This window comes from Camelina sativa, chromosome 5 (genome assembly GCF_030686135.1).
Source record: "Camelina sativa cultivar CO46 ecotype springtype chromosome 5, ASM3068613v1".
Lineage (NCBI taxonomy): Eukaryota > Viridiplantae > Streptophyta > Magnoliopsida > Brassicales > Brassicaceae > Camelina > Camelina sativa.
Window position 1 is genome coordinate 1,512,535 of NC_141884.1, and position 21,948 is coordinate 1,534,482.

The 21,948-nt window shown below is 35.5% G+C and overlaps 5 protein-coding genes and 1 pseudogene across 6 annotated transcripts; 3 read left to right on the top strand and 3 right to left on the bottom strand.

Moving 5' to 3' along the window:
- Positions 1 to 1,210: 1,210 nt before the first annotated feature.
- LOC104784822 (protein neprosin-like) lies at positions 1,211 to 3,197 on the top strand. Its single transcript, XM_010509910.2, has 7 exons — positions 1,211 to 1,446; positions 1,668 to 1,754; positions 1,858 to 2,037; positions 2,132 to 2,275; positions 2,373 to 2,420; positions 2,518 to 2,664; positions 2,768 to 3,197. The coding sequence occupies exons 1-7, from the start codon at positions 1,276 to 1,278 to the stop codon at positions 3,134 to 3,136; spliced, it is 1,146 nt and encodes a 381-aa protein (XP_010508212.2). The 5' UTR covers positions 1,211 to 1,275; the 3' UTR covers positions 3,137 to 3,197.
- A 524-nt stretch (positions 3,198 to 3,721) lies between these two features.
- Positions 3,722 to 4,825, bottom strand: LOC104784824 (cyclin-U2-1-like). Its single transcript, XM_010509911.3, has 2 exons — positions 4,183 to 4,825; positions 3,722 to 4,082 (listed from the first exon to the last, which is right to left on the bottom strand). The coding sequence occupies exons 1-2, from the start codon at positions 4,575 to 4,577 to the stop codon at positions 3,815 to 3,817; spliced, it is 663 nt and encodes a 220-aa protein (XP_010508213.1). The 5' UTR covers positions 4,578 to 4,825; the 3' UTR covers positions 3,722 to 3,814.
- A 5,065-nt stretch (positions 4,826 to 9,890) lies between these two features.
- On the top strand, positions 9,891 to 11,148 carry LOC104784825 (protein transport protein Sec61 subunit beta). The gene is made up of 2 exons (XM_010509912.3): positions 9,891 to 10,031; positions 10,700 to 11,148. Exon 2 carries the CDS (start codon positions 10,722 to 10,724, stop codon positions 10,968 to 10,970), a length of 249 nt encoding a protein of 82 aa, XP_010508214.1. The 5' UTR covers positions 9,891 to 10,031; positions 10,700 to 10,721; the 3' UTR covers positions 10,971 to 11,148.
- Positions 11,149 to 11,423: 275 nt separating this feature from the next.
- Positions 11,424 to 13,848, top strand: LOC104784826 (RGS1-HXK1-interacting protein 1-like). Its single transcript, XM_010509913.2, has 9 exons — positions 11,424 to 11,796; positions 11,904 to 11,970; positions 12,054 to 12,131; positions 12,216 to 12,268; positions 12,361 to 12,444; positions 12,944 to 12,996; positions 13,086 to 13,150; positions 13,244 to 13,302; positions 13,455 to 13,848. Exons 1-9 carry the CDS (start codon positions 11,530 to 11,532, stop codon positions 13,542 to 13,544), a joined length of 816 nt encoding a protein of 271 aa, XP_010508215.1. The 5' UTR covers positions 11,424 to 11,529; the 3' UTR covers positions 13,545 to 13,848.
- Positions 13,849 to 14,239: 391 nt separating this feature from the next.
- LOC104784827 (GATA transcription factor 2-like) lies at positions 14,240 to 15,602 on the bottom strand. The gene is made up of 2 exons (XM_010509915.3): positions 15,173 to 15,602; positions 14,240 to 15,066 (listed from the first exon to the last, which is right to left on the bottom strand). The coding sequence occupies exons 1-2, from the start codon at positions 15,389 to 15,391 to the stop codon at positions 14,491 to 14,493; spliced, it is 795 nt and encodes a 264-aa protein (XP_010508217.1). The 5' UTR covers positions 15,392 to 15,602; the 3' UTR covers positions 14,240 to 14,490.
- A 4,754-nt stretch (positions 15,603 to 20,356) lies between these two features.
- LOC104784828 (metalloendoproteinase 4-MMP pseudogene) lies at positions 20,357 to 21,701 on the bottom strand (annotated as a pseudogene). The gene has a single exon (XR_015598198.1). The product of XR_015598198.1 is annotated as a metalloendoproteinase 4-MMP pseudogene (transcript).
- Between the last annotated feature and the right edge of the window lie 247 nt (positions 21,702 to 21,948).

The window sequence follows — 21,948 nt, forward strand, 5'->3', positions numbered from 1 at the left end:
TGCGATTAATTGACTTTTCCAGTCTGCAACTGCTTCAGAGGCTTCCACCCAAAGTCGTTGCGTAAGTGGCTTGCCATCCAAGGTCTGAAATTTAAAGATTGCCGAGTCACATGTTTGAAAGACTGCAAATGCTAAGCATTTATTTGCTATTACCATAATCCAGTCTAGTGGCGTGGGTTTGGCTGTGTGTTTTGGACGGGAAGCTTAGACGATGTCAGACTTTACCCCGAAGGCGGTCAGGATATATACATTAGATTGGCAAAGGCTGATCTCCGCCTTCCTGGTGAGTCTTCTTTTCTCTTGTTTTATGATTTATATCTATCTCTATATATAAGCAGTAGTCACTGAGACTGATATTAAAAACATTTGGACATGGGAACTTTTCTCAGATAAGAAGAAAGATACAAGTGCTCTGATCATAGGATTGACTTTTGGAATCAGCGTTGTGCTTCTTCTGATCACTTTCCTGGTCTTTCTTATATGTTTGGTGATGAAACAAAAGCCAACAGAAGCAACCGTAGTCGCAGAGCCTAATGAAACTCCCCATCCGAGAAAAGCCGTTTTAACATCTAGATTATAGATCAAATAATTAATGTCTCTAAATTTACCATATTTGCGCATAACTGGATAATTGGATTTAGATTTACCATATTTGGATAATTGGATTTTGATTTTGATTTCGAGTTAGTGGAGAGAAGACAAACAAACACAAGGGGTTGTTGCAGCATCTCATTGCATCAACATAAATTTGCATCTAATCAAACACCTAATTAACCTTTTTGATATGAAAACATAAATTCACAACAAATAAGCAAAAACAAAGCAGAACATAAGCAAAATATTTGCTAAAACATAATACATATTTCATTTATTTTCATGTATGTATTCTATAATATAATAAAATAGTTGCTAATTAATACTTTTGAAAAATAGTGTGATAAAAACAAAAGTACGGATACAAAACTCTCATGTATAAGCAGATACTTTTTTTCTTTGTTAACAGACTCTGTTTCCTTATTTGACAGTTTTAAAAATCTTTGATATATTAATGCTGAAATTAGTTTCGTTGACTTGACCTTTTTCTTTAGTTTTGATTTTGTTGACTGAAATTCACTTCATTGATATAATTTTCTTTGATTTTATTAACTTTGTTTTCTTCTTTGACACTCAATGAAATATCTATATATATACGACCACATTTACCTTTTCTCAAATGCATATTTCAGCAGGCCAAAAAAAAAAAAAGCATTGCTGTGAAATTACTGAAAACATAAAATGGCAGCCACCTCACTTGTGTTTTTCGTACTGACTCTGTTAATAGGGTTTTTTACGATAGTTGCAGATGCAGCACCAAAGAATGGTAAAATATTCGGAGAAGAATATGGTCTGGAGGAGATTGAGAAGCAACTTAAAGCTATAAACAAACCTGCAATTAAGAGTTTCACAGTAATTCAGTTCTCTTTCTGCAAATATATACATCGTGTGATGTTGTGCATGTGTTTGTGTGTATTCTTTTTTTTTTTGGTATCATGTTGTGTGTATTCTTCTTCGTGATTTTAACTATTAACTCTGACATGTTTCTATGATTTCATGCCTCATTCCAGGATTTATTTAGGTTCTCGATAAAGATACTCATACTTTTTTTTTTGTCTGTTCTTTTAAACCAGACAGGCCGTGGTGATATCTTTGACTGCGTGGACATTAAGAAGCAGCTTGCCTTTGATCACCCTTTGCTGAAGAATCACACCATTCAGGTTTTACTATTATCTTTTAATATAACACATATGTGAATATAATGTATTTGGGTTGGTATGTATGTTGACACATGTGAACCACAAAAACCATGTATTTATGTAGAAGGTCCCAAATTTGGTTTCGAAAAGAAAGAATGCTCCTATTCGATTTGAGTGCCCACACGGGACAGTGATTGTCAAGAGAATTACAAAGCAAGATCTCCTTAGCGCACACAAATTGAAATCCACTGGATTCGGAAGTCTGAGTCCCCAAACCAATGGTATACGCCCAAATGGTCATCATGTAAGTCCTTTTAAGCTACCCTTTATAATTTATATATATGCATGATCCAAATGTTGGTGTGATCCTTACTTCATTCCTTTTACCACTTACTTAGTCTGCAGGGCTAGGATACAGAGGCCAAGTTTCTGAAGCAAGTGGACAAATAAACGCATGGAATCTTAGTGTGTCACCTGGACAATTTAGTCAAGCACGCGTTTTGGTCTCCAGACAGTACAATAGTATCCAGGCCGGTTGGCAGGTTCGAAATTAAGTGACATTTCTCTCTACTTAAAATGTGACAACTGTTTCATTTTCACAATTAGAAGATTTTTGCTTATGTCAACGAAAACTCTCAGGTCAACCCAGCTCGGAATACCTCCACTCGCTTCTATACATACTGGACAGTAAGTTGGTTGTTCAAATTTGTTGGGTTTGTTTAGTTAAATATGTTTTGAAAAGTGATTTTTTGTCAAACACTTTTCATATATGAACATTGTACAGGCAGATGGTTTCAAGAAGAGAGGATGTTTCGATATGCATTGTCCTGGTTTTGTCCAAACTAGCCGAACAAATCCACTTGGTACTTACGTTGATGCCTTTTCTCTTCGAGATCACAGGCAGTATTACATAGATGTCAAGATAAGCCGGGTATAACGTTTTTCTTTTTTTAAAAAGGCATCATCTTAATTATCTTGTTATATTTTCAGCAGTCCTAAATCAAGCTTTTATTTAACATTAATACTGTAAACAGGATCCACGTTCACAAAACTGGTTGCTATTTTACGAGAAAGAGGCAATCGGTTACTGGCCTAAAGAATTGTTTACAGCACAAGGCTTAGCTCAGGTAGCATCATATGCATCATGGGGAGGAGAAGTCTATAGCCCAATTGGTGAGAAGAGCCCACCTATGGGAAGTGGGAGTTTTGCACAAGAAGGGTACGGAAGAGCGGCTTTTGTCAATGCCATTAACGTGAGGGATGGTTTATGGAGACTTACCAAACCAGTCGGTGCGAAGGTTTACGCGGATCAACCAAAATGTTATAATGCAAAAATTTTTGCGAGTGGTGATGGTGAACCTTGGACCACTTCTGTGTTCTTTGGAGGTCCTGGGGGTTGCTAATTAAAGTTAAGAATTTGGATTAAGTTTATGGTTTAATGAAAAAAATATTATCTTAAATTAACGAGAGAGCCTTCTTGTGTCTTCTTTGTTAGTAATAGTTAGTATCAACATTGTGTCTTTTCTAGAAAACTACATATACGTATTCTGGTAACAAAATTTTCGAAAGTGTCACTCCATGCAAATAATATTTTTCTTTATTAATCAATTTGTTTGATTGATGACTAATTATGAGTTGAACATGACCCTAAAGATTACCAACAATCTTAACAAATCTAATGCATGACAAGTATTTTCTGAGGTTTCACAATCGCGGGCATAAATCTTAATCAATGGATTTGAGTATCTCTATAAACCAATGATTTTGTTTTGTCTAAACCAGTTTTAATAGTTCACATGTCTAAGAAAGTAGTAGATGACAAAAGAACAGATTAACAAAGATTTTTTTGCAAATAAAAACCATTTTTTCTTAAAATTCAACAGATACATAGAATCTACATTGCTGATACACAAAATACATACAACAGCAATCTCTAATATATATATTTTTCTCTCTATTTACATTTTACATTGCAAAAAAACCCAACCGACAAGGTAATCAAAAAGTCAAAGGCCCTTCTCAAAAGCAAAAAGACAAAAAAAAGATTTACGAAACAGAGTAATAGTTCTTGTTCTTCTTGACTACAACAAGATTCGAGAAAATTGATGGAGTTTAGGATCTTGAACAGTTTGTCTAGATTTGATTTCCTCAGCGCAACGTAATGCCTTCTCAATCTGATAACCTCCTCCAATACTAACTTCTCTCTCAAGGTGACTACAGTAACTCTCGAACACACTCACATTTACATGCAACTTAAATCCCATCAAGAACAAGAACTCTATCTCCAAATTGTTCAAATCTTCTGTCTCTAATCCTCCTACTTTCGCAAAGTATGAGTTTCTGTAATTCCTGTAAGAAGAAACAAAGACAAATCAAGATGAGTTCACAAACAAAAACAGAGGATTTTCATACAAAAATTTTGTTATTGGAGAGGTAATAATAAACTTACATATCTTCGACGTATTTGGAAGCGATCATGATAGTTGTGATGAGGAGACGATGTACATTGGTAAGACTGATTCTGAAACCTTGGTTATTCTGACAGAACCGGTCAATGTATACATAAGCCACGACGTAAACCGATGGACCGGCTTTTGTATACCGAAAAATCCTCTCAAGGTAAGATTGAATAGTCATATCAGGAATCTCCCGGCAATCAAAGACACGTGTCTTACCAAAACCACCGTAGCTCCGGCTGATTCTCTCGTTCCTAGCTAAAGTCCGCTCGATCAGAGAAGAGAGAACAGAGATGACGAGAGGTGTGTTGGAGTTGGAGTCATCTTGGTAAGAGTATGAGTAGAGGTCTGATCGGAGCTTCCTCGGAGAAATCGCTAGAGAATCCATAGAGAAACTTTAAAGAAAATGAAACTGAATATGAAAAGGGGAAGAGGTTTTGAGAGGCTTTTTATATACAGAAACAGAACAGAATGGTCAAGAAGATGGAGAAGAGTAGCTTTCCGATGTAGGGCAACTTCCTCACCTCTTCTTTTTTTTTTTTTTTCTTAAAAAAATATTTTATTTCTAATGTTAGTAACTATATAGTATATAGTGTGTGACTGTGTGGACTGAATATTTATTTAATAGTATTAAAACATAGCTCGTGCAACTACGAAAGTTCAGGTTTTATTTTGAAAGGTAACAATATCCCAGATTTGGAATCTCTTTCGTCTAGATAAAGCAATTTAATTTTTCACCTACTATTAAGAAAACGAAAAGAAAAAAAAAACGTTTTAAAAGTTTGTTCTTTAAAAGCTTTTTGTTGGTTTTAAATACCAAAACTCAACCAAACGGTAGCGACTTGGTGGTAAAAAAGATATGGTGTCAACTCACTCTTATTTGGATTTGATTCTTACTTGAATGTCAAAAGTATTACTATCATAAATTCATAATCTAAGTTCGTTAAAATATTTAGTGAAGGAACTATGTATTCGACATTTATGTTCATCATAGAGATTTCAGATTAGTATATTTTGATCTAGACTATACCCCTTGTTGTCAAACAAAATCATGATCAGTTGACATGTTTGAATTCATTTTCGACTTTTCTACACTCTTTGGAACGCAAATTATAGTAGACTTATGACAAATGAACATCATTTTCAAAACATGATACAGTATTTGCTAGGCCACTGAAATAATGTAGTTGACGATTGTAATTTTTAAAAACATTAATTAAGAGTGAGAGGATACAGTAATACTACAACAGAATTTTATAATATGGGAATTTTATCGAAAAGAGAATCGACATAGGTTTTTGGAGTCATATGGAAGCTGTAGAGAAGTTACTAAAATAAGTAATTAATTATCATTATTATTCAAAAGTTTCAGACTGATCAGAAAAATGTGTAAGAGCAACAGCTAAGCTTTTGGTTTAGATATTACATATTTTATTCACATGATAGATATATTAAATCAAATGAACCAAGTCCAAAATTAGGAAAATTAAATTAAAAATAACGGAATCTGCGACTCAAATTATATATAAGTAAGAAGACTCCGCCGACAGTCTATAGAAGACGGTGAAGAGAGAGAGAGAGGAGAGAGTTATGTCAACTCAACATCGGTGAGACTCTCTGGTGGAGCCGGAGGGTTCTAGGGTGATAGTGGCTCACACACTCACTCGCTCATGTGATTACTATTATTTTATTAAGAAGTGGGTTTTTGTCTTTAACGCGTGTCACTGTTTAGACACACGTGTGAATTTCGTCAACGTCGAGCGTCGTGACTATGAGAGCTTTCGAAAGATCCACAAAGGACACTCTCACACGCGTGGTGGAGGTTCCAATCAAAGACAACGCACACACTAAAACATTTCTTTTCTTTTCTTTTTTTTTGTCAACTGGTTTTGTATTAATAAGATTGGTTACATCTTCCTTTTTACAACAACTTATACTCCTTAAGATCAGTTATACCCTGCATCTTACACAAAGTGTCCTCTCTGTTTCTACAAACAGACAGAGTTAATACTCTATTCTACCTATACCAAAACATGGCTATCCTACTCCAGCCATTAAAAACTTAAATTCAATCAGAGGATAGTCTTGCATCTTCAGCAAATAAATACCTCAACCATTCTGGATGCCCCAACGCCACATACGATTGGAATCTACAATCCTGAGTGACACTCTGAGCTATCATAAGAGCTCCTCTGTTTGAAAATGAATTTTCCAAAAAGAATGTACTACCCTTGAAACTTCCCCTCATTCTCCGCACCTCATTTGATTGATATCGAAATGAAGGCCATAAAGCAGGCTTTGTCACCACCTTTACCAAAAGCTGATCCTGCAAACCAAAAACCACATTTTCTATCCTATGGCTTCTCATACTTTCTATAGCCCACAAAAGTCCTTTAAGCTGAGCTTCTTGCTTATCCTTGACCTCATTCATAGCTCTTCTACTATGCAACAAGACTTTTTCATTAAAATTCCTTAGGACCCACGCACAACCCAACAAGCGGTTTCTAGCCGACCAAGAGATTCCTATATTACATTTCAACCACTCTCTTACCGGTCTTTTCCACCCTGGTTTCTTGGGCATTTGTCCTAATTCTCTTCCTCTTTGGACTTCCCCTTCCCCTCGGTCCTCAACCTCATCCTCCTCATCAGAATCCTGTTGAGCTTCAACCCACTCCTTCCAGTCTTCCAGACTTTTAGTGATAGTTTCTTGTGGTGAAAAATGCGAGCCTTCAAATGCCACCTTATTGCGATTCTTCCATATTCTCCACATCACCCAAAGGAAGGTTTTTTTTAACTCATCCGGCCATCGAGGGTTCTTTATATTCAATAAGAAGTATTGAATATTAGAGAAAACCGACCCATTGTGAAAACCTAACTCAGGAGATGGGATCCCGGATAATGCCCACAACTGGCGAGATAAAGAACAAGTAAATAAGACATGATTGATCGTTTCTTCTTCTCCACCACAGATTTGGCATAGGTTTTCTATCCTCAAACCTCTCCCACACAAGGCATCTGCGACTGGTAGAGCCCCACATAAAACCTTCCAGAGAAAAACTTTTATCTTTGGATCTGTCTGAAGTCCCCACACTTGTTCTTTTAGCGGATTTGTTGAAGGTTGCACATTTGCTTCCTCTCTTATCAATGGATTTAGCGATTGAGAAGCCAACCAATAAGCCGATTTAACCGAAAAATCTCCACTTTTATTGAACTTCCAAGTGTAGTAATCCTCCATCTCAGGGACTGGTTTTAAACTTTTGATTCTCTCAATATCCTGCGGTAGGAAATGGTAAGCCAGAGCTTCTGCGTCCCAAGTTCGATTAGTACTGTCGATCAAGTCAGACACTCTGAGATCCGGGTTGAAGACATTGTTTCTTCTCCAAGGGGGTCTCATACCATCATCTTCAACCCAATTATCTAGCCAGACTCTAAAAGAGTTCCCATTCCCAATGTTTTTAGTTAACCCTTGAATCAGAAGATCTCTCCCAAACAATATGCTTCTCCACGCATAAGATGGTCTTGCTCCCAAAGTCGCATTTAAAAATCCTGTATTAGGGAAATACCTACTTTTCATTACTTGCGCAAATAAACAGTCCGGAGCCTGCATTAACCTCCAAGCTTGTTTAACATTTCTTTTCTTTTCTAATCAATGATTTTATATATATTATTTCTTTCAATTATAATCAGCCGTACGTACATTCATATTCGCATCAAAATACCAATTGTGAAAAAAAAAAAAAAAAAAAACTAAAAGTATGTTATCTAAAGGGTTTGATGATATTGTAGTGGACGAAGCGGATTAATATCCATTTGCAAACGTTATTAAATTTTGGTCTATAATGATGTAATTCAAAGACATTACTCGGTTACACAAACCAACTTCGAAACGTGTTTATGTTATGATAACCACGTCCACCTTAAAATAGACTATTTGATTATTATTTATTTTTGGGTTGAAAAGGATCGTCATGATTACAAATGCTAATAAATAGCAGTGTGATTTCACTATCGTCGTCGTGCTGTTCTCTTCTCTATTCAAAACGAAATAAATATGTTACTATTCATTCATATATACATAATTGTCATCCTTACACCGCATCTCTGCTCGACAACTGCAACTCAAACTAAAGAAATAGTACAAGTTTCTGATCTTCGGGTACAAGTACACCCTGGTAAACAAGATAAACTTGATGATTCATTTCATTTATTTTCCTGTGGTGAATATTAATTAAAAAAAAATAGAGAGAGATTGAAAGTGTTGGAGGGACAAAATAAAGTACAAGTAATAAATTGAGATAACCACCGCCACCGCACGAATTCGTTTGATAATAAATGTGCCCAAAAAAGGGACCCCGTTTTGATTTTTTTTCTCTTACACACAAATAAAAAATATCGTCCTGTCAAAAAATAATTTACTACATCATCATTGCCTGATTCAATTATTTTTCTTCTTCTTTCTTTTCTATTTGTATCTTCCCCCACCTTATTTATACTACTAGATACTATAACATTTGTCTCTGTTCAAATTTTATGTTCACATTTATGACATATCCTTGTCATTTTGATAGTAAGAGTATAGTGTGTGTGAACATTGATCTTCTAAATCAATTAGTATGAAAGAATGTGATCCATTCGATGTTCAATATAACGAGTAAGGAGTATTTTTCTGGTCATAAAAATTTCATCATTTATGCTTTTAGCTTTTATCAAAGCACTATAGCGATTAGCGAAGGAAATAGTAATATACTACATACATATGGTATATAAATTCAACAAAAACAAGAGCATCACTGCTTTCCGATAGTAAATATAGCATTGATTGATTGGAACACATGAATGAAATAAGATTTTGGAATGGATCGATACGTACGAAGGTTAAAAACAGTCGCACAGTATATGTCGACTCTGTGGCCGTACACAAAAATGTCAGGCTTCTTTCCATAACCTTATGCCCCGATAGATATGCATCATTACACTCTAGATCTCTCTCTCTCTTTGATTCACATATCTGTCTCCATCTCGAGATTCGTGTTTCCAGATCTAATTAGAAGAAAATGCTTTTAATGTCTACGTACTTTGGTACGTACGTACGTGCCCACGTACGAAACTTCTTTCATGATTCACATTTTCCCACCTCCGTTTCCTCCATTAGTTTTAACTAGGAACTAAAGTCACCTATAAACTTCTTAAGAGATTTTTTGTTTTGTTTTTTGGTCTGTTCTACGTACTGAAAAAAACTCTTGGCAAAAAATAAACAAAAACATCTTCAATCTGTACTGAAGTAGGGCTAATTCAGATATTATGTTTAGGGAATCAAAAGTTATACAATAAACATTAATTTTTTTGCCTGTAAAATCATACATTTCACTTCAAATCTCTTCTCATATGACCTACAAATAAAGTGAATGATTACACAATCAATCTTTTAGATTGAATAAAAAAAAATATGCCCTACTTAAATTTAATTCTATTCAGCAAACCAAACATTACTTTTTAAATTCTTTAAATTTTTTCTGTCGTGCAAAAAAGTCGTCGACTATAGTAACGAACGAGTAATGCGTTTGGGCTTTTTGGGCCTTAGATTTGGGCTCTAAGTTAGTTTATCTCCAAACTCCAAACTCTCTCCCCCACTTACGCTTTAAGAAAAAGCTCTGCTGATTACGCTGAGGTGGCAATATGTAATTGGGTAAAACATTAAAAGGTGCGTGGCGAGTATTACTCCTCTTCCTATAAAGATTGTTAAAAAGAGTTTGCGGTCAACTCCGAAGGTCTTCAAATCTCGCTCTCTCCATCTCCGTCTCGTATCATTCTCGTCGACATCAGAATTTCGAAGCCGAATCAGGTGTGTGTGTCTTTTTGTTATCGTTGTTGTTTTACGATCCATGTCTCTGATTGCTAGATCTATAGGTTATTATTAGATCAGTGTCGTGCGTAGATCTGATAATGAGATCTCGATGTTGAATCCAAGTCTCGGTGTTTTAGGATTTTCCGATCTGGATTCGATTTTTTTTGCTTTTTCTTCCTAAATGTTGCCTACGCATCTGTGAAATTAATGAATTTTGCTTGTTCATTCTTTGTATATGTCTCCATGTTTGAATTTTGCATTGTTCCCATCTAATAATCTATTCTTGTATGCTAATAGTTTTGTAGACCCGATTGCTGAAATCGATATTATGTGCTTTGTGAGTGTTTCAAATTCAATATTCACGTACCAAGTCTTAACGTGATTGCCAGAGCTTATAGAATTGGGTTTAAACTCGGATTTGTGTTGAGTTTAGCTAAACGGGGAATGGAACAATGTGCCAATCGTAGTTTAATTTGGTTAACTTAGTTGTCTCTTTTGGTTAGGATGCAAATTTCAAGGCTATAAAACGTAACATATCTTTAGCTCATAGGGTGTTTAGATGTCTTCTTTTTGTTTTGTCATTTGCTAAATAATTCTCCCTTTCTTTTATTTAAGATCAGTCTACAAAGTTGTTAATTTCCTAACTTTCTTGCACTAAATCTCAGATAGTAAAGAAGAGAAGCAAGAATGGTGGGAAGTGGAGCTCCACAGAGAGGAAGTGCAGCTGCAACTGCAAGCATGCGTAGGAGGAAGCCAGGTGGTGGTGCTAGTGGAGGAGGAGCCTCTGGTGGTGCAGCTGGATCCATGCTTCAGTTCTACACCGATGATGCACCCGGTCTCAAGATCTCCCCTAATGTTGTCCTTATCATGAGCATCGGTTTCATTGCTTTCGTCGCTGTCCTTCATGTCATGGGCAAGCTCTACTTTGTCAAGTGATGAGAAAGCGATTATAGTTCGAAGAAAAAAACGACTCCTACTAAGTGAATCCTAGTGATCAAAGTATTAGACAGTGGTTTCAGTTAATGTTTTTAATTTTGTTGTTCATTACCTGAGTATAAACGATCTCAACCATTCCAGTTTCTTGACATTCAAAGTTTCAATATTCTTCACACAAGTTATAGGCAAGAGTTTCTTATACACTTCACAAGTGGGTACTCTTATCATGATGGTTTGAAGTATTTCATCAACATGATCAAGATTTAAAAGAGTGGCAATTGTTGAGGCTTAACCCGAGTCAGAGGAGATTAACTAAAGATGTTAAAGTGTTTAGCCATACTAAAGAAGAGTAATTAAAACAAAAGAAAGTCTCTAGAGTTTATTGATCAATTAAGAAATAAAGGGGAAATATTGGTAATAAATTGAAATTACAGGGGCTTAAGTTATAAATTTGAAACAGGGCCCGATTAAGTATATTCGGGTCATTATTTGATCCACCGGGTTTTCTTCAGAACTTGAGAGGTTCGTCACAACCCAGTTTTTGGAGAGATCTTTTCTAATGACAACTTTGGGAGAATCATCCTCAGAGATGACCGACGCGAATCCGCCGGCGAATCCTCAATCTTCGCCAGTTCATCCGCCGGAGTATCAGAAGATCGCAACGACGACGGTGGAAAATGCGGCTTCCTGGATCGACGATGCACTGCGTCAGGCGCTTGTGTACCAGAAGACGATCACAGAGACGGTGGATTCTACCATTGACGCCTCCAAAGCTCGATTGTCTCAAATTCGAGACACTTCTGCTGCTCACACGAGCCAAACCATCGTAAGCTTTTACTACGACCCCCTAATTTTCATTGGAATCCAAGCGAATCTGGAATTCACAACATGTATTCTCTATGTCATTCACCAAATCGAGGTTTTGTGATATAGGATTCTCTTCGAGAGATAGCTTCTGAGTATAACGTTTACGAACAAATGGTGTTTGGGAAGATTAAAGGTCTCTGTTCCACTTTCTTGGATACTTCGTGTTGACTATGTTTTCTTCTCTCCGCTCATAGATTTGTCAATTATTGTATGCAGATGGTGTGAACGTTGCTGCATCTCATCCGGTTATATCAGGCACTTTGGCTTTTGGGGTTGGGGTTTTTGCTCTGAAAAGTACGTTTTCTCTCTAGAGTTCAGTCTTCTAGGATGTTATGTTATGGACTCTTTTAGTGATTGTTCTTGTTTGTTTGTTTGCAGAGACAAGAAGGTTTGTATATTTCAATACTGTACGCATGTTTGTAAGTGAAGAGGTCAGTGTTGTGCAGCATTTGTTGAATGTATAAACTGGTTTGACTGTGGTTAAAGCTGGTTCTTGAGTCTTGATCATATATTTTGATTTCAGGCTTTGCTTTCTAGAGCAGATCTTAAAGTAAAAGAGTTGCGACAATCAATGGATCGTCTTACAGCTCAAAGTGAAAAGTTAGAGGTAAGCCCTTTCTTTGCTTTAAGAGTTGTTCGTTTTCAAACTTTCAAGATGGTGAGGTTAACGTTTTTGGAGAAGACTTCCTATGGTTTACATTTAGTTAGCTAGCTTCTTTTTTTTTTTTGTTTGCTTCAGCATCCCATAATCTTTGAAATAGAATGTCTGTCGAGTAGTATAAAAATTGAAAGGGTTTAGATGTTTAGGTTTCGTACAGAGAACTCTCTTAGCTGTTATTAGGTTCCGCCTTAGATTTCATATGGTTGAATGGTTCTAGTTGCATCAAAATTAAAGGGTTATGTTTCATTCAGGGATGAAGTACTATAGAGAAAGGATATTCTTTAGTCTACCTCTTCTCGTACAGAAGTCTACCTCTTAACCCCTATCTATAGATATACATATATACCCTTGATTATTAGTCAATGTTGTTTCAGAAATTTAACAGTCTGTTGGAAAGTTTTATTGGATTAAGGTTTTTGAATTCGTAACAATTTGATTGTTTCAGAGAGTTGCAACTATGGCAGAAGAGGAGTTGATTAGAGGAAGGATGAAACTCAGGTTTATGATCCAGAAAAAATACAAGATCAGTATATTGGATATGCATCAACTATGAATATTATGTTAACTTTCTCCATCTTCTTACACAGACAAGCAGGCAAACAGATCAGAGGTGCAATCCACTCAGCCTATAAGATTGAAAAGCAAGCAGCAGGTATGATTATACCCTTCTGTGTTATATGCCATGGTTTGTGAAACTAAAGACATCCATAAAGAGAAGAAGAAAACTATCATTTTGTATGTACAGGTTTGAAAGATGTACTGAAAGAATTGCCAACGAGAGAAGCTTCTCGATTCCGCACTCAAGTAAGGATTTACTTGTCTCTAAGTCTCCATGCTAGTCTAAGATAGAGTATAGGAGCTGGATCTGTAGTTAGGAGCTGATGACCTAGTTTGAGAAAAAATTAGGAACCAGTACAATGTATAATAATGGATATATCTTGTTTGATCACCCTCAGATATCGAACCGTGCTTCTGAAGTAAAGCAAGAGAGAAACGCTTTGACAAAGGAAGTGAACAAAATCAGCAACTATGGTATCTCCGTATGAGGCAAACTAAACCCTATTTTCGAGTTACAAATTTGTTTACTCTTGGGTTCTTAGATGATGGAGCAAAATTACACAATAATAATGTTTACAACATGATTCGAACTTTTTTTTTTTTTTTTTGGTTTGGTGTCAAATGCCAAAGATGTAATCCCTTGTTGTCTCATGTTTTCGAGGGCTTTAGCTCTTTGGCAATAGTTAGTGATACAAGTTCATGATGATGTTATCATGATTAAATCTCCCATGAAGGTGTATTCTTAAATCCAGTTTTCGCTTTGAATTTTAATTGAAATCAATTCTAATATAATCAGTTTTCTTCTACATCTTTAATTTGAAACATTAAATGACTTTATCAATTTCGTAGTCTAAAGTAAAACAACGAGTTTCATATTTTGGCACCCCGAATCAATTCGAGCTTAGGCCTTAAAATCACAATTTCGTAAACCGGAACGGAACAATAGGACTTAATGATTTCTTCGTCTTCCGCTTCGTATGTAATAAATTTGGTCGGAACGTGAAGTCGCAATGAGGGTGCAAGTAGATAATATATACTAGTACTAAACAACTCTGAACGCTGACGACGTTTAGTGTAAGCGGAAATTAATGTAGCTTTTTCTAATTCATCTTCAGTAAATTATTTGTATTTTAAAAATTATAAGGGTGAAGTAATAATAACGTAGGAGAAAAGGCAAAGCAAAGATATAAAAATTATAGTAGTAATTAACAATTAAATGAGGTTGATTTTGCAACGTTCGATTTGTAAAACACTAAAGAATTTTTAGGCTCCCATCGTCGTCGGTCACGTGATTAACGCCGCTACGATCGCGACACGTCATCATCACGTGACACTATCCCAAAAACCCAACCCCAAGAACCAAAAAAGAAAGAAAAAAAAAAAACCTCCGGAAAAAGAAAAAAGTAACGACGAGGGGAAGTGAAGTGATGATTACTAAAACGGATGGTGATGATGGTGGTGAAGTTGAACTTGTTGTGGTTGTCTCATAACTTCTTTCTGCCGTCGAAGCTCCATAACTTTCCGGTGAGAGTTTGAATGCTGAGTCAAAACAAAAGTAGGACTAGAAGCCGGTCTATATTCCGGTACAAGTCTACCGGATTTAAACCGAACTCCACAAGCGTTACATAGCGTTTTAGGTCCGAGTGGTCCTGTCCTCCATTGTGGCGTCTTCTCTGATGCACAGTGAGTACATCTCCTCATCCCTCCTGATCCTTCCCCTGACTCCGATGACGACGACGGGTGTCTTCCTCCTCCTCCGCTGGATTGTTCTTTCTTCGGCTTGAATTTTGCGGCGTTGTGAAGCTGCTGCTGTTCGGATTCCTGTGGCATCGGTGACCATGTTCCGGCGAAAGGAGCTGGAGCTCTTGATCGTTTGCTTCTTGGTTTCCCTGGAAACGAAGTCTCGGTTTTGACTGAAGTCATGGTTCCTCCTAATGGATTCGCCGGGAAATCAGCGAAAGAGTCGTCGACGAACTGCGAGAGCCATTCGAGGTGAGCTGCGTCGTCACTCTGTGAACAAAACCAAATACACAAATCTTTAAAAAATCAAGAAGATCATCGATTTCGAAATTGGTCAAATCTTGAAAGAGAAAGAGAGAGTTTATATAATACGTACGGGAACGCAAATGTCGTGGAGGAAGGAGTGATGATCGGCGGATGAAGGGAGATGGTGGTGGTGATAACTAGGGTTTTGAGGAGGAGGGAAAGAAGAAGAGGAAGTAGCGGCGGTGGAACCACCGGAGTTAGAAGAGGCGGAGAAGATGTCTTCGTTGGAGAAATCAAGAAGGTCGTCGATTCGAAGTAAGTCTGGTGAAGATAAGCCATACACGTCCATTCTTATGATGACCTTTCTCTCTCTCGCTCTAGAGCTATTGCAGAAGAAGACTCTCTGACTCTGTCTTTCTCACTCTCTGTGTGACTGGTTAGAGAAGAGTCTTTAATAGGGGAGATGATGAGAGAGAGAGAGAGAGAGAGAGAGCGCAAGAGAACGTGCAGAGAGAGTGACCATGCACCGTGAGTGACCGACTCGACCTTATTCACTTCTCACTTCTTTAATTTATTTAATTGTCCACCTTTATCTATAAGGGGAAAAAGAAGTGAGAGTTAAAAGTTAGAACTATGCACTAATTTGCTAACTGTTATAACTTATAAGTGTGGAATATATATAGATGACCAAAATCGAAACTAATTTCCTAAGTTTGCAAAGGAATGAATAATGTGTTTTTGTTACTTTTTTCAAGGTGTTTATAATATAGCCAGCCAAGATTGAAAGTTTGAAACAATAGTAAAAAAAAAAAAAACTGAACAAGAAAACTCGAGTTTAACATGTCACATGACGAATAACGATGTGTTGATTTTGAGGGGATGATAATTGATGAATTAATTTTTGCATGTTTTCACCTTTCTTTCTTTACTTTTTTGGTCAAAAATTTTCACCTTTCCTCTCGTGATTTTATTAAAATAAATTTGACTAATTAAGCCAACAACATACGTTTGTATAACTTATAAGTAATGTTTTTTCATCAGCAACTTTTTTATGGTGTAGACTGATCGAAATGTATGGTTACTTTTGAGATTAGCTATATGATCAGTGATTCAAGTGGATTGTTATATAATTTACTCGATCTCGTTTTCTTTTAATCTAATATATAGTTGTGGTTTCCAGTTATCCATATCCAATCAGGTGGGAAATAAAGTTAGAGCTTTTATATAGTCTTAACATCACACACGATCATCATTGATACAATAGTTTCTAATTTATTAACAAAAAACTACTATTATTTGATTTAAGAAAATAGCACAAAAATTTCAAAATTCAACATTTAACTTCGCTTTTAACATTTGTGATATCACCGCATTTGAGGTAGAGAATTATGATATAGAACCAGACCATGAGTGATGAGTGTATAACTTCAAATTTTGTTTTTTCTTATAATTACAAAATATGTTTTCAGTCATCATATATATACGTCTCTTTCATTGCTTCTGTACTATATATTGTGTACGTATTATTTACTTATTTAGTGGGTCTATGATTATCTATACCTATGTGCTCATTTTCTCTTTCATATATATATAATCATACGCATGTCCGTATATAAAACTTTGTTCGTTGTTTCATTTATGTACATATATATATCAAACCAGAATTGACAAATTTGCATTGCTCTTTTCTGCCGAAAAAACCCTGCCTCATTGTCGAAGTAATGTGTGTACCATACATATACTTAATATGAGCTTTAAGCTGAAAACAAAATTAACTTAAAGTGTTATCAAAATAAGGTTAATTAGCGAATAACGCACGTATATGCTGCAGACGAATAATTGAAGAGGGCCAATTTGTCTGAATTATTATTTATTTTTTTAAACGAGTAAAAAAAGTTGTTCGGCGGATAAACTATTAATTGATTAAGCTAATTTTACCCTCTTTCACTTATTTTTGTTTTGTTTTGTCGAAAGATATATATAGGGCATAACACATGCTTTATGGTACGTACCGACAATTTTAGTTATTGACCTATCCACACAAAGTTCTAAAGATAAATTTGTTTTCATCTTTTACGAAAAATAAAATAAACGATTAGTAAAATGAAAGGGTAATTTAAACAACGTGGCTGCATGTGGGGGCCATAAAATTGCAGAAGAAGAATAATAATAAGATGATGCATTAAAAAAAGTAACAAAAGAGTATAACGAATATTTTTTTCTGCAAAATGAACATCATAAGTCATACTAGTACGAATTGGATATTTTGTTGTGCAACACCGTGCAATTTTCCTAAAATTGAGAAATTAATTAATAACTATTGAATGATTTTGTACGAAAAATTGTAATATCTTCCTGTTATTTTAAGAATGTACACATAACTAAATAGAGTTTTAAATTAAAAGAGAGAAGGGAGAAAGAAACGGGCCGTGTCGTGTGAGGCTTGCTAGGGTTTTTGATCACATTGAGATAATTTTAAAAATCCCCTATATATTAATAGAAGAATTTTTTGACAAAAAGCTGAGTTGTCAGCATTACAGAGCTCATGATATTTTTCTTTTATTTATCATCAATTTTTAAAAATATTTACATTTATTTACCATTGAAATTATTCAAAAATACAATTAACACCCAAAATTAAGTTTTTATATTATCTTTTTAACTTAATTATATCCTTTAATTATATTTTCATAAAATCTTTAAAATGAATTTTAAGAACCTTTGTTTATACGATATAATAATATAAGATTGATATTATAATAACTCTCACTGGTTAAATTTTAATTATTATACAATTTTTTTATGGATATATATTACACAATCGAATTTTAAATATTTCAATTACCCATAAATATAATAGATTTTGTAAATAAAAATTACAGTAAAAATATTATATAATTATTTTAGACCACACTATGTGCGGGTTGTTACCTAGTACTTTTATATAACACAAAACTATACTAGTATGAGTTACGGTGAAATCGTTATGCAATTTTAAAAAGAAAAAAAAAAATTGTTACCAAACAAAGTGACTACGCACAAGGGACCAACCCCACTGCACATTCAGCATTAATTAAACACGATGGCACGGAACGAGAGGTAGCCATATACTTATATGAGAGATATTTGTTTTTTTTTATATATTTTTTTTCACTTACAACCGACAGTGTCTTTTCCAGCTGTCACCTTCTTCTTGGCTCAGAAGATTCACTTTCGTACTCGCTAAATTTCATGTACTCATATTTTACTATTTATACCATAATTTACCCAAGCAAATTTAGCTATTTGCCGCAATAAGATACGAGTCCTATATATATGGTTCTCTCAAGAAAAAAAAGAGAAAAAAATAATAGGAAGAAAGTACATTGACGTACGGTGGCACTAACAGTTTTCTTTAGTCTCTCTCGTTCTTTGTCTAAAAAAAATTAAAGGTCTTTCGTGTTCAATTAGAGTCCGACTCTCTTTGTTATGGTCTTCTTATTTGAAAACTTTTTTTTTTTCTTTTTTTTTGTAGTTTTGTTGCCAACAAAAGAAAAGATGGTAGTCATAGTTATTATAAATTGACTTATGGATTTGATACTCCCCAAATGTTGTGGTCTCGTGACTCTAGTAGCAAAGTAAGCAAGTGACCACTAAGAACGCTCGTAACTCCCATTTATATTGATACTATTATACTATGTCATTATTGATATTGGACTAATACTAAACTTTTTTATTTTTGTTGGTTTATTCTTTTGATTTTTTTTTTTGTTTTCTTGAATCACGTGACGTGACAGAGGACGGTGATCCCAAAGTAAACAGCAAGAACACGTGCGGCCTCATGTGCCCATAATGACACCGAATATTATTTTAACTTTTTTTTTTTTTCTCAACAACACTCGATCTTTTTTTTTTTAAGTCAAATTTTAAGAGAAGAATATGAAGTTCTATATGTATATAAAGAAAAATAAAAGGAGACGTTTTTTGGTTTTAGATAAATAATCTCTTCTGACGAATAACATGCAAAGATGATAGACCATATGCTCTTCCCTTTATCCCTCTTGTCTCCTTCTTTACTATTTCTAATCTTTCAATTGAAAGTGTTTATAACAATTTCCTTTATCATATTATCTAAATTAACTACATATTAATTTTCATGTAAAACCCAAGAATGCTACTTGATGTCTATTGGATTAATGGTTATAGGACTTACTCTTACATACCTTAAATATTCTACCTAACGATGACAATTGATGAGCCTACTACTTATCTATATGTATAGAGAAAAATAATAGCGTACATATTACAAAACAAGATAACGTATAAGAGATGTGTCTTTGTGACAAAACAAAAGATTGCTGTTAAGCAATAATTTGTCAAATGAACTATAGATTCCGCCCCAAATATTAGGGAACCAATGAAGTTGAAGATGATAAATTATAGTAATGCACATAGATAATATATATATTGTCTAAGCCAATAAAAATTAATTACGAACACAAGAAACAATTTCAGAATATTGTTTTTTACAATCATCAGGATTCAAATATAATAGTGTAAAATCCATCAAAAAATTAGATAATCTATATTTACAGTCTTTTACAATTGTACATAAAAAACGAATAAAACTCCAAGTACGTAGCGATACAAACAATTATGTGTTACCAAAGGCTAGTGTGAGACTTTCTTTTGTTTTTTGTTTTTGTGTGTTTCAAACGACAATTGCATTGCAATAGTCTTTGTTAGTCACTTAAAATATTCCCCCAAATAATGATATAGAGAGAAGGAGAAGAAGAAAGCGATTAAACCAGGCCGTACCGTTAATATGATTATGGGCCATGGAGCCTACTTTGCTTTTCAATGCGACAACGACAATTGGGGATAGAGATATCCAAAGAAAATGTGTCGGATGTCTTCAGTTTTTTTTTTTTTCTTCTTTTTCTTTGTTTATATATTAACTTACTCTCAATTTGAGAGAAAAATAATAAAAACAATCTTTAAAGAATTTTCTGACGATATCAACAAACCAAAAAAACAATATCCGGGTTTAAAGAATCCTCCTGTGTGTCTTTTGGTTATACCTCTTCCTAGCAACAAAAATTGGTATAACCAAAGTGAGCTGAACATTTTAAAACAGCAGGCCAAAGTTAACAACTTCTTCCAAGTACCATTACGTTTAATTTATCCAACTAATTGTGTTACCTCTGGTCTCTGGACTTTTAAGTTCTTATGTTAATATATCTCGCAAAAGTCAGAAAATTTGATCTCAGTTTAGCATCATCCGCAATCCATTGGGCCATAGATTTCTCAAACCCAATCTTAATGGACCTTGTTGTTAAATGGAATAGTCTTAGCATTTTAAACTAAACATAAACATAAAAGTAAAGTCAAAATAAATGTTTGTGAACAACGTGGACATTATTTGAAAACATCCTCCTATGTGTGTGTATGATTCTATACTTCTAGTCTACGAACCTATCTACCAATTAAGAAAACAAAGAGCCGCCATAACAGTAGTCAAAGTCGAATAGATGAGTCCTTGAGACGGCCGCATCATCGAACCATCAGCTAGGTTGGTCGAAGTTTCTGACGCAAGTAAACTACTTAACGTGAAATTAGGGTTTGTTCCGTACAAAGACTGTACTCCAACGACGTCGTCCACATTCAAATTCACTTTCTTGCTCCTCGGCTTCAACGTTGGATACATAGCCGCGTCTTTCACCGAGCTATGTCCTAGTCCAAGCACGTGACCTATCTCGTGTACCGCCACAGATTCCAAATCCACGGCCTCTCCTGATTTCTCCTCATCGAAATCAACGGCCCACGTCTCTGCTTTATCCAGATGAAGCCTACCGTTCTCCGGCGAGAAAGTATGCGCTAAAACACCTAAAACACCGTCGAACGGCTCACCGTCGCCGTGATCTCCGGCGAAGAATCCGATCTTGATGTCTGCCTCGACGTAATCCTCTGTTTCGACGAAGCTTACGGGGATCACCGAAGCCCACTTGGCGAAAGCGCGTCTGAACACGCGCCGTATCTCAGTTGGTGTCAAGTAAGGGGTTAGGTTATCCTGCGAGAAGGCGTACGTGAGGTTCAGTGGGACGTCTTTTGTCCACCTGGGACGTCCGGGGAAGTACACGTATTTTTTACTTGTGTGAAACGGTGACGTTTTGTGGTCCACCACGTCATCAGGGAATCCACATCTTGGTAATAGAATATGTGACAACGTGTCGGAATCTGGTTTCCCGGTTATCGGTAGACCGAGATTTTTCTGGTAACGAGAGAGAGCTTGCTCGAACGAAACGTCGTCGACGTCGTTGTTTTGAGGGAGGTAACCGTACCGTTGAAGGTGAAGTTTGATCTCCGGTATAGAAACGTCAGGGGTTGGGTTGTTCGTGAACTGAGATGGGTTTCGAGATTCGATGGTTTGTAGGTTATGGAGACTGAGATAGAGAAGGAAGAAGAAGGAGAAGATGGTTGTGAAGGGTTTGAGATTGCATGGAAGATGATGATGATGCATGGTGTGATGTGAAGTGAAGAGATGTAATTTGTTTTTTTTTTTGGGATATTGATTGAATTGAAGTTGCGTGGAGGGAAAAGCTATGTTATAAATATGAAAAAGATTTTGGTTTAATGGGGGCTTGACCGTTTGGTTACTAAATATGATATACACTGGATTATGATTAGTTTAGTAGTAAGTTATATTAGCTAACCAAAACACACCAAAATTTTGATTCGACTTGTTGAGTAAAAAGAAGAAAAAAAGAATTTGATGTTGACTGTTGAATATAAAAAGATAACAATTGATCAATATTACCAAAATAACAGTATTATCCTTTGAATAGGTCATAGACTTCAGTGGTCATAGGCTCTCATAGCATCATATATGTTAAGGAAAATACCACTATTCAAGGAAGCAAATATTAG